At 40.4% G+C, this 12420-nt stretch overlaps 1 protein-coding gene across 16 annotated transcripts in view; it reads right to left on the reverse strand.

The window, feature by feature from the left end:
• The window catches only part of ATRX (ATRX chromatin remodeler), a 249515-nt gene extending 239105 nt beyond the window's left edge, over positions 1-10410 (reverse strand). For 5 of the 16 annotated variants that reach the window (XM_033406899.2, XM_033406898.2, XM_033406893.2 and 2 more), the window contains exons 1-2: positions 10174-10410; positions 3105-3194 (exon numbers count right to left, since the gene is read on the reverse strand). In XM_033406899.2, the coding sequence (XP_033262790.1) occupies positions 3105-3162 (58 nt within the window). In that variant the 5' untranslated portion in view covers positions 3163-3194; positions 10174-10410. Of the gene's footprint in view, positions 1-3104; positions 3195-10173 lie in introns of those variants that run through there. The other 11 variants (XM_004280438.4, XM_033406900.2, XM_004280437.4 and 8 more) reach the window with 6 other exon arrangements.
• Positions 10411-12420: the final 2010 nt, after the last annotated feature.

Here is a 12420-nt window from a genome sequence, read left to right on the forward strand (position 1 = left end):
TTCCTTTCACATATTAGGGAAGTTTTCAACTATAATCTCTTAAAATATTTTCTCAGTCCCTTTCTTTTTCTCTTCTTCTGGGACCCCTATAATTCGAATGTTGGTGTATTTAATATTGTCCCACAGGTCTCTGAGACTGTCCTCAATTATTTTCATTCTTTTTTCTTTATTCTGCTCTGCATTAATTATTTCCACTATTTTAGCTTCCAGGTCACGTATCCATTCTTCTGCCTCAGTTATTCTGCTATTGATTCCTTCTAGAGAATTTTTAATTTCATTTATTGTGTTGTTCATCATTGTTTGCTCTTTAGTTCTTCAAGGTCCTTGTTAAACGTTTCCTGCATTTTCTCTATTCTATTTCCAAGATTTTCGATCATCTGTACTATCATTACTCTGAAGCTTTTTTCAGGTAGACTGCTTATTTCCTCTTCATTTGTTTGGTGTGGTGGGTTTTTACCTTGCTCCTTCATCTGCTCTGTGTTTTTCTGTCTTCTCATTTTGCTTAATTTACTGTGTTTGGGGTCTCCTTTTCACAGGCTGCAGGTTTGTAGTTCGTGTTGTTTTTGGTGTCTGCCGCCAGTGGCTAAGGTTGATTCAGTGGGTTGTGTAGGCTGCCTGGTGGAGGAGACTGGTGCCTGTGTTCTGGTGGATGAGGCTGGATCTTGCCTTTCTGGTGGGCAGGTCTGCATCTGGTGGTGTGATTTGGGGTGTCTGTGACCTTATTATGATTTTAGTCAGGCTTTCTGCTAGTGGGTGGGGTTGTGTTCCTGTCTTGCTAGTTGTTTGGCATAGGGTGTGCAGTAATGTAGCTTGCTGGTCATTGAGTGGAGCTGGGTCTTGGTGTTCAGATGGAGATCTCTGGGAGATTTTTGCCATTTGATATTATGTGGCACTGGGAGGTCTCTAGTGGACCAATGTCCTGAACTCGGCTCTCCCACCACAGAGGCACAGGCCTGACACCCGACCAGAGCACCAAGATCCTGTCATCCACACGGCTCAGAATAAAAGGGAGAAAGAAAGAAAGAAAGAAAGAAAAATAAAATAAAATAAAGTTATTAAAATTTAAAATAAAAAATTAATAAAAATTTTAAAAAAGAAAAAAAGAGAAAGAGAGCAACCAAACCAAAAATCAAATCCACCAATGATAAGAAGCGCTAAAAACTACACTAAGAAAGAAAAAAAATGGGGGGGGCCGACAGAACCCTAGGACAAATGGTAAAAGCAAAGCTATACAAAGTTACACACAGAAGCATATACATACACACTCACAAAAATAGAAAAAGGAAAAAATATATATATCGTTGCTCCCAATGTCAACCGCCTCAATTTGGGATGATTCGTTGTCTATTCAGGTATTCCACAGATGCAGGGTACATCAAGTTGATTGTGGAGATTTAATCCACTGCTCCTGAGGCTGCTGGGAAAGATTTCCCTTTCTCTTCTTTGTTCGCACAGCTCCTGGGGTTCAGCTTTGGATTTGGCCCCGCCTTTGTGTGTAGGTCGCCGGAGGGCATGTGTTTTTCGCTCAGACAGGACGGGGTTAAAGTAGCAGCTGATTAGAGGGCTCTGGCTCACTCAAGCCCGGGGGAGGGAGAGGTACGGAATGCAGGGTGAGCCTGCGGAGGCAGAGGGCAGCGTGATGTTGCAACAGCCTGAGGTGCACCGTGTGTTCTCCCGGGGAAGTTGTCCCTGGATCACAGGACCCTGGCAGTGGCAGGCTATACAGGCTCCCTGGAGGGGAGGTGTGGATAGTGACCTGTGCTGGCACACAGGCTTCTTGGTGGCTGCAGCAGCAGCTTTAGCGTTTCATGCCCGTCTCTGGTGTCTCTCTGATAGCCATGGCTCATGCCCGTCTCTGGAGCTCATTTAGGTGGTTCTCTGAATCCCCTCTTGTCGTGCACCCCGAAACAATTGTCTCTTGCCTCTTCAGCAGTTCTAGACTTTTTCCCAGACTCCCTCCAGACTAGCTGTGGCACACTAGCCCCCTTCAGGCTGTGTTCACGCCAAGCCCTGCCCTCTCCCTGGGATCCGACCTCCAAAGCCCGAGCCTCAGCTCCCAGCCCCCACCCGCCCCGGAGGGGGAGCAGACAAGCCTCTTGGGCTGGTGAGTCCTGGTCAGCACCAATCCTCTGTGCAGGGATCTCTCCGCTTTGCCCTCTGCACCCCTGTTGCTGCACTCTCCTCCGTGGCTCCGAAGCTTCCCCGCCGCCACCCCCTATCTCCACCAGTACAGGGGCTTCCTAGTGTGTAGAAACTTTTCCTCCTTCACAGCTCCTTCCCACTGGTGCAGGTCCCATCCCTATTCTTTTGTCTCTATTTTTTCTTTTTTCTTTTGCCCTACCCAGGTATGTGGGGAGTTTCTTGCCTTTTGGGAGGTCTGAGGTCTTCTGCCAGAGTTCAGTAGGTGTTCTGTGGGAGTTGTTCCACATGTAGATGTATTTCTGGTGTATTTGTGGGGAGGAAGGTGATCTCCACCTCTTACACTTCCACCATCTTGAAGGTCTCATGGATAGACATTTTTTAAGTATCATTTATAAAAACACCAAAACATCTTTTTTTGTTGTTGTGGGGGAACAGAGTTACTAGCCAAAATGTAAATTAGTACCGATTTTTTTAAGTATAGTGTAAAGTATAATGTAAGCTCCATGGGGAGCCTTAATTTAATTTGTCTTGTTCACCTAAGCAGTACTTAGAACAGTTCTTGGCAATGGTAATAGTAATTAGTAACAACTAATACTTGAGTAATTATTATGTCACACTTACCTAAGTGTTTTGTGTCCATTAACTCATTTAGTCTTCACACAACCCAAGAAATGTTTGCTGAATGAATCAATACTTTTTGCAGTATGACAATTACAGTCAGTTCTGCAATAATATAACATGAGTTCCTAAAAATCACCAGGTAATGCAAAATTGTGCAATGAACACCATAGGATTCACGGGAAAAACGGGGTTAAAAGCACAACACCGAAAAAACTTCATCAGTGACACATTTTTTAAAAAAAGACAGAAACCTAATAGAAATGGTAGCACAATTTTACACAGTTTACACATATTAAGTGATTAAGAAATACACAAGCACAACAACAAATATGGCACGTTACCTTGAAAAAGACCTGAAGTTTGCTTGTGGAAGTGGGCATCAGAAGGGTTGCAGCTCATGAATTACTGTGAAGTGATGGAAGGAGAGTTATCTGAAATCGGATGGAAAATTGTAACAATAGGTGTGGATGGGTGTGGTTCATAACACAAGGGGTGAACTGAGGTATGTGGTAGATATCTGAGGTATGTGCCTATATATGCGTGTATTTTAATGTAACTCAGTTCAGCTGGATGCAGTTTCCTGCATTCACCCAGGGCAAACTTTCTATAAAGGGCCAGATAGTAAATATTTTAGGCTTTGTGGGCCATTAGGTCTCTGTTGCAACTATTCAACTCTCTGAGACTGTGCTACAAAAGCAGCCACAGGACAAAGTAAACAAATGGGCTTGGGTGTGTTCCAACAAAACTTTATTTACAAAAATAGGGCACTGTTTGGTGGCCATAGTTTGCTGAGCCCTGAACTTGCAGACAAAATCCTAAATAAGCAAATGAAAATTTTGTCTTATGCTCAAATTGTCCCCCGATACATCCATCTTGTTGGAACAAATTCACTTTTCAAAACAAGTTTTATAGCAGAACTAAGTTTAGAATGCTATCAAGTAAACCAAAAAATAACTGATATAATTCAAATAAGCAAAATAAATCCAGTATTACTCAAAAATAAACTATTTTTGATTTTGGATTTTATAAATCAAATGTCACCCAAAAGTCAACTGACAAATGACCAAAATAAAGACAACTAATGGTACATTTTGAACACTCATAGTCATTCAAAATCTGTGCATTAAATTCTACACAATCTTCAAGGAAAATGGGTTATGCTTTTGATAGCATAAAATTATCGGGCTCAGTCACAAGGGCACATGTGGCTTTTACAAGATCATCGAGCAATCAAAGTTAACATATGAACTGCACTGTAAGATAAGTTCTGAAGATCTGATGTACAGCATACAGCATGGTGACTATAGTTAACAATACTGTATTATATCCTTGAAAGTTGCTAGAGAGTAGATCTTAAAAGTTCTCTCCACAACAATAACAAAAAAAGGTAATTACTGTGACAGTCATTTCAAAATATATACACATATCAAATCATCACATTGTACACCTTAAACTTACACAATGCTATATGTCAATTATATCTCATATCCTGGAAAAATACTAATTGCACATGGTTATACATGGTTATACAATATTTGCCCAGGAACTGAGTTAAAAAGTTAAAAAGTCTAAGTTGACCTCCTTTCAATTAGAAAACACTAATATATACAACATTTCTTTGCTCAGGCTGCTATAACTCACATCTGAAATCCTCCCCCAGTCTTCTTTGTTAAAAGCAGATGCATCCTCCAAGGGTCACATCCAAATGCTACCTCTCTATAAGCCTTCCCTGGACCCCATCAGAAATGTCTTCCTACTCTAAACTCCGATAGCAAGTCACTTTTTACCCAACACAGCATGTAGCACTTTATATCCTGCTTCAAATTTATTTGTGAACATGTCTTATTTCCTCTGCTGTGTGGAAAATAAGCCTAATCTTTAGCCATACTAATCCCTCTGCTGGACTGCCCTTTATCACAGCCAACCCTTAACTGCTAACTTACCTTCAAGACCCAATACAGATACCATCTCCTCTGCAAAACTTTCCTAAACATCCCCCAAATTAGGCTTTCATTCATTCTGATCCCTAGCACAACCAATATACCTCCATTTTAGCACTGCTTTGTAACTGCTTATTTACTTACAATTTCCCTCCTTAGATTAAGAATGCTTTAAGGAGGCAGGAATTTTGTCTTTTACCCTTTGCATACGCTAGTACAATGCCTGGCACCTAGTTGGTACTCAAGTATTTGATCAACTAATAAAGCATTCCTCCAAAATATGGAGTATAGGCTATATACACATGAACACCACTACCATACCAATAAATTTCTTAAACAAATATTTTATGTAACAGTTCACAAGAAAGCTGGACTATTGATACCAAGAATGGCTACTTCAAGCCAAAACTCAGAGACAAAGTCTCAGAGACAGGATCTGAAAACAGTGGCTAGAGAGCAAAATTCACAGAACCTTTTCCCAGGGCAAAAATCACAATCAGCTAGAATATACGTCTTTTCAGAAGTATCATCTCCAATCATAAAAGAGCAGAAATACACTGCATATAGTAATTTTTCAAAACAGAACATATCCTGAGCCGTAATAATTATTAACGAACTTCCCAGCAAAGTTTTTCCGTTCTAATAAATGTCTGTGTATGTGACAGTATATGAGATTATATTAGCAACAAAACACCTGTATCCTAACCATGTACGCTTCAAGGCAAAAAAGATATGCATACATTGAATAAAGAAACTTTCCCTCATCACTTCTTCTCCCTACCCCCAAAAAGGCAAACAAAGTCAAAAAATGATCGACACTAACATAACCAGGATTATGTTTTTAATAACTTTGTAGACTATCTAGTACAAGTTCATTCTGTAAATGACAAAGCAGAGGCCTAGAAAGATGAATGATTTGTCCACAACAATCAGTTGAGCAACAGAGCTGTAACTAGAACACCCAGGTTTGCCTCGAGTTAAGCATTCATTCCTCTACAACCAGCAGTTCTCAAACTTCTAGTCTCAGGACCTCTTTACACTCCTAAAACACTTAAAAATTAACAAAGACCCCCAAAGAGCTTTTAGTTTACTGTCTTTTAAGAACCGCTGTTATAACCATGTTATCTCCTCCAGAACTGCAGGCTTTATCAGTATCTTTTAAACTTACTCCTATTTTACAGATGAAGAGCTATGGAGATTAATCATCCTGCATGTCAGCTATCAAGCCAATAAGACAAGCATTAGGATACATGTACAGAGAGATCCTACTTAGACACTCCTTTTACTGCCCTGCTATATTCAACATTCCTAAAGGAAGAGCTATACATCATTTTCCAATGGCTTAACCCATTTTAACAGCTTCTGCCAATGTCCAAGAGAACATTCAAGCTCTGGAGGAAAAAGACTTCATGTAAACCCAAGAATTGCCTGTATTCTGTCGCCCAATCCGTAAATTTATTCAGATTTCAAAAGTGAAATAGGCACATAAATACACACAATTTCTTACAGAAAAAAATATTTCACACACCTAAATCTATATACAAATACCTTTAAGTACTACATTTATCTTATCCCTAGAAATACAATATAAAAGTGAAGGCTCATGGTCAACTATACCAAGGGTTGCCAATAATGAGAACTGGCCTGATCACAATTAAAATCACAAATGTCTTTCTTTTCATCCCCACCAATAACATAAGGAAACAGCTGGCATTTGAATATTTTCAAAACCCTTTGTAAAATTTGCATGTACTCCGCTGCCACAGGCCTGGCTTAATAATTTCCACACAGTGGGAATGCACATATTTCACAGATAACATTTTTCAAAAATAGATTAGTATGCAACTGATTGTGAACTACCACAATAACAGACATTTTCTAAGACATTTTCCAAACATCTCTCAAGTAGGACCACTTCTACCTTTAAAAATTTAAGACCAATAACTGGTTATATTGCTTTCAGCTTTTCAAGTAATCAATTGCCATAAGGAGTAGAATGACAAGTTCCATCAAATCTCCAAGATCTTTATATAAAAATAAATGAGGGCTTCCCTGGTGGAGCAGTGGTTGAGAGTCCGCCTGCCGATGCAGGGGACACGGGTTCGTGCCCGGGTCCGGGAAGGTCCCACATGCCACGGAGCGGCTGGGCCCGTGAGCCATGGCCGCTGAGCCTGAGCGTCCAGAGGCTGTGCTCCGCAACGGGAGAGGCCACAACAGTGAGAGGCCCGTGTACCGCAAAAAAATAATAATAAATAAATAAATAAATGAAAGTTTACCTGTCAATCAGAGGCTGATCTTTCAGGCCAAAAAACTGAAGAAATAATCTTATTTAAAACAAAATAAATAACAAAAAACTCTTTAAAAACAATAACAGGGCTTCCCTGGTGGCGCAGTGGTTGAGAGTCCGCCTGCCGATGCAGGGGACACGGGTTCGTGCCCCAGTACGGGAAGATCCCACATGCCGCGGAGCGGCTGGGCCCGTGAGCCATGGCTGCTGAGCCAGCGCGTCCAGAGCCTGTGCTCCACGACGGGAGAGGCCACAACAGTGAGAGGCCCGCGTACCGCAAAAAAAAAAAAAAAAAAATAACAAAACCTTTGAAAACTGAGCCACTGATTTTTCAGTGTATATTTGTCCCTCGGTATCTGAGGGGAGTTGGTTCCAGGACCCACCACAGATACCAAAATCTGAAGATGCTCAAGTCCCATAGTCAGCCCTCCATATCAGCAGTTCCGCATCCTCGGATTCAATCAACCACAGATTGAAATCCTTGGTACTGAGTGGAGGAACACAGAGCCAACTGTATGATTTAGCCAAATCATCAATTTATTTTCCTCCCTCTTGCCTTTTGGCTATTTTTTTACCACAGAATCCTAGGAATGTTCTTTTTTTATAAATGTAAGTAAAAATTAGAAACTAATCTTTGCTCCTATTTTTAAGTGCTGGACAGAAGATCTGATAAAGAAAAAATCTGGAACAATTGTGTAAAATAAAATTAATGACAATTCATAGAATTGTTCATATTATTTCTGCCTCACATTAGAAGAGAATCAAGAGTGATTTGGTATTGTGGGTTCAACTCACTCAAGCATTACCTGTCAGATTATCCTTTAACTACAATTATGGCTTGAGATGAATGACACTTCAGACTGAGACAGTTCTTCTGAACACCCACTTGGAGCACTTTCATAGTAAATAATCAGCATCACACTTTTTTAAATTAATTCTTCACATTTATACATGTGTTCTTTGCAAGGGGGTTTTCACGTAGCTTAAGATTCTCCTGGAATTAAATGCTTCAGTTATCTTACTATCTCATATGAACATAAAAGACAAAATATTATAAACACCTACAAACTCAAAAGACCTACAACAAATGACAATAGTAGCTAACATGAACTTCTTCCATTGTAATACTTAGGCTAAATTAAAATGGTCATAATCACATTATATCTGGCAGCTCAAGGAGGTATTAATGCCTGTGGTTAAGAACATAAGCTCTGGAGTCAAGACTGGGTTCAATTCCAGCTCCACCAATTACAAACTATATAACTTTGATCAAGTTCTTTGATCTCTCTATGCCTCAGTTTCCTCCTTATCTGTAAAAAGGGGAAGACCAAGTACCTACCCATAGAGTTGTTCTGAGAATTAATCACGATTACACAGGTAAAAGTCAACAGTAAGCACTCAATTTTAGCTATGATTATTACTTTTACCACTAAGATCAACAAAAATTCAAGGCTCATAAGGAAAACTGACCCTGGCATAAAATGAATAATTCTATTCAGAAAGTCTATACATAATTAATTTGCTCACCCTAAAGAAAGGGAGAAAATCCAAGTTCAAGCTACAGTTTTAGAGGCAGACTTTGTGAGATTTAGTAAAATCTAGAGGTCATATTTAACTGTAAGGTACACCCTTCATGTACAGGAACATGGGCACCTGATAATAACTAACCAACAAGTTGTACTGGGTACCTCTTATGTGCCCAATACCCCTTACGTAAAGGCTTATTGCACTTTGACCAATTAACACAAATTCAAAAACCAAGGCCACAATCCTTACACAACTAGGGATCTATAATCTAAGAACTAAAGTGCATTTTTTTTCCTCAAAGGAAGGAAAACATCTTCCATCTACTGCTTGTTAATGCAGAAAAATAGGCACAATAAATATCATAGGTTCATTCCCAAATTCTATACACTAGGTAAAGTGCTCTAAAAACATATATACCTATATACTATTAAGATGATGTGTACATATACACACACACACACACACACACACACACACACACACACACACATATATACACCATCCTAATAGTTACTCAAAAGCATATTTTGCCAACTACGAATGCAATTGTGATCTATGATCCCTGTAATTTTACTTTGCCACTAGGCACCAAGGATCCATCTCAGAGCAGAAAAATTACTTAATTCACAAGGGATGAAAAGTCAAATGTCAAACTGTCTGAAAAGCAAGCCAGCCACCTGTGTAAAAGTGGTATACATTTCTTATTAACAACCCATTATTTTTAGACACTATCAAGAGGCAAATCAGAAGCACAAGAGAAAAGCAGCCTCAACCTAATATAAACGTGCTTGATTGGTAAGAGGTGGCCTGCCAGGCACTACTTCCTTGCAATAGATCTTACTTCCCATCAACCCATGTTAACGTGCTCCCCACCCCTCTTGGAATATATAAATAAATAAACAAAAATAAGGTCTAATTACTTTTGCTCAAAATTTGCCCATAAATTGGAGAAATATCTAAGGACTGCCTTACCACCCATTTAAAGCTGGACTACACAAAAAGTAGTATACTGGGGTCCTCTGGAAGCAAAACCCTGCGTTAGTATCCCTTTGCCTAGAGGTAAATCCAAGGATACCCCTCAGGGTCTGGGATAGATAAGGAATACTGGCAAGACCCACCCGTTCACCCCACAAAATGGGCTTGTCCCCAGGGGCTGCAGAAAAAAAAATAAAATTCCGCAAGGACGGGGTACTTCCCGTCTTCAGCAGTCCAAACGCCACTAAGTCGTCCCAGGATCTCACATCCTCACGACCGCCCCTCCCCCTCTTCCCACCCCTCACCCCCACCCCTTCTTCCCCTAGCAGTCTCTAGGCCCAAAGATTAGGAAGAAAGACCGGGATACCAAAAACCGCCTCCCACTTCAGGGTCTCAATTCCACAAGCACCAAAGAATAAACAGAGGAGACCAACTAAGCTCCGCGGTTCGGGGAGGCTGGAGAAAGCGCCCGACACGCCAGGCCGCGCCCCCCACCCCCACCCCGGGTTGGAGCCTACCGCCGAAACCCCGAAACCCTCCTCACCTAAGGAGAAAACGATGCCTCTTTCCGCTCAGCAAAACACAGGCCTAACCCACCAAGCCAAAGCTTTCCCAAACACCCGGCTCAGAAGGCGCGTAGGCCGAAACCACTGGGATCCGTGAGACGGGGTTGTGTTTTACCTCATGGGCTCAGCAGTCATGTTTTCGCTTCAACGCCTTGTCGGCTTCAGCGACCGTAGGGCGCCACTCTGCGCTCCCCGGTGCCCAGTTACGATAGAAATGCACTGGACTCTTAGTCGTCACTACAGCTGGCGCTGGATCCTCCCCACAGCTCAAAGGCCGCCACCGCTGCCACCTCCGCAGGAGCCGCGGAAACAAAGCGACGCCGCCGCCGCCGCCATTTTGTTGGGCCGAGGCTCAGGCAGCAGAATTGGCGCGTCCTCCCTCTTCCTCCTTCCATCATCCATTGGCTGCCTTCTCGGCAGCGCAGATGCCTATTGGGTACAGAAATTCACCTTCTTTGGGGGCCTGTTGCTAAGGCGGTCTACGTCATTTGATCCCCTCCACCTTTTCATAGGGGGTCCAATTCAGTCCCATTGACCTGAAAGTACTAGTGACGTATTTTGACTTTATTCTGAAAATGCTTTTTAATCCGTCCTCTTTTCTTTGACATACTGACAAAACAAGAACAGCAATTTACATTTATTGAGAGTTTACTATATACCCAGCACTATACTAATCCTTTATCCAGATTGTCTCATGTAATCCTTATACCCTTTGAGTCAGACAGCCGCTTGTTACCTACATTTTCTAGACGAGGAAACCAAAACACAAAGTCACACAGTAGTGGAGCCAAGATTCCGATCAGACACCACACTCTTAACCACTAATCTACGTGGCCATCCTATACATTTTCTTTCCTATATTCCAGGTTATCATCAAGTTCTTTACTTTCCTAGATGATTTATATATAATATTAATCATTCCAGCATGCTTACATATATATATATATATTATAAATATAAAACATAAGACCAACTTGAGATCTGCACACAATTTTTTCAATATTAATAAATTGCCGCTTGGAACACACACGTGGACCATTTCCCCAGTCTGATGTGATGTTTGGCTCACAAACTAACCAATCTAGGTCTATTTCCACCTCATTACAGAGGTTTGGCTGTATCATCTCTAAAAGGCTTTCCAGGGAATTCCCTGGCCATCCAGTGGTTAGGGCTCTGCGCTTTCACTGCTGAGGGCCAGGGTTCAATCCCTGGTCGAGGAACTAAGGTCCCACAAGCTGTGCAGCGTGGCCAGAGTAAATAAATAAAAATAGAATAAAAGCCTGTCCAGTTTTCACGTTCTATAATTTAATTGTCTATTGGTAATCTCTGCAAGTCACAAATCACTTCTCTAAAATCAAATAGTTTCAAGTTTTATTTTTAAATTTATTCTGCCATAAATAAAGTTCATTCTACTTGCTTTTTCCTGAAATCTACAAGAGCTCCTGTTGTGTTTAGGTGACAAGGTTGCTACTTTCTACTGGAATAGCAAGCGATGAGCATTTTTTGAATGGAACACTTTGATAATCTGATAGACTTGGGCAACTTTTTAATCAAGAGAAGCCTGTACACATTTCAAGTCATCTTTCAGATACTGAAGTACCATTGCCAACTGTAGAAACCAGCCTTCTGTATCTGGAATACTGATTTTCTTCTTGTCTTTTATACATTAAATATTACTTAAACATACAATTTACAGAAGTTATGTTTTCCTGGTTAGTAAATGCAGTTAATTTGAAAGGAGATCCACTCCATTAGAAGACGTCACACAACTTTCAAACGAGCTCTTGGGGACAAGACTCAACACTAAGCAGATTTAAATGGCAAATTCCACAAATAGAAAAACATCTTAATAACAAAATTATAATCACACAATTTTAAAAGTATAAAATAACTCACTATTTGTGAATCATAAAGAATATCTTTGCCATTAAAGGATGACTAACAAAGTTTTACTGATGTATTTATAGGGGGATCACTTTCAACATATAATTTTCAAATACTTTCCTTCAGCTGTATTTTAGAAAAAATTCACTGGTACACATCACTTTCACATTTTTCATCAAGTTGCCACAGAAATCAACACAGACCCCTTTCTTGGACTCTTGAACATAAATGTGTGATTTGTGAATCTATTTATTTGCTTTGGAAGAAAGACAAGGTAAATTACCTTTAAAGTGCAAGTTAGAAGAAAAAGTACTCTCATAATTTTAAATAAACAGCATCACAAATTCTGACTATCTTATGTCAAAATCATAATGCTTTGGTGATAATCATGAAATTTTTGAACGTATATATCCTTTAATCCAGAAATTTAACTTCTAGGAATTTATCTAACAGATAAACTCTACATGTGAAAAATGAG

This window comes from Orcinus orca, chromosome X, assembly GCF_937001465.1.
Source record: "Orcinus orca chromosome X, mOrcOrc1.1, whole genome shotgun sequence".
NCBI lineage: Eukaryota > Metazoa > Chordata > Mammalia > Artiodactyla > Delphinidae > Orcinus > Orcinus orca.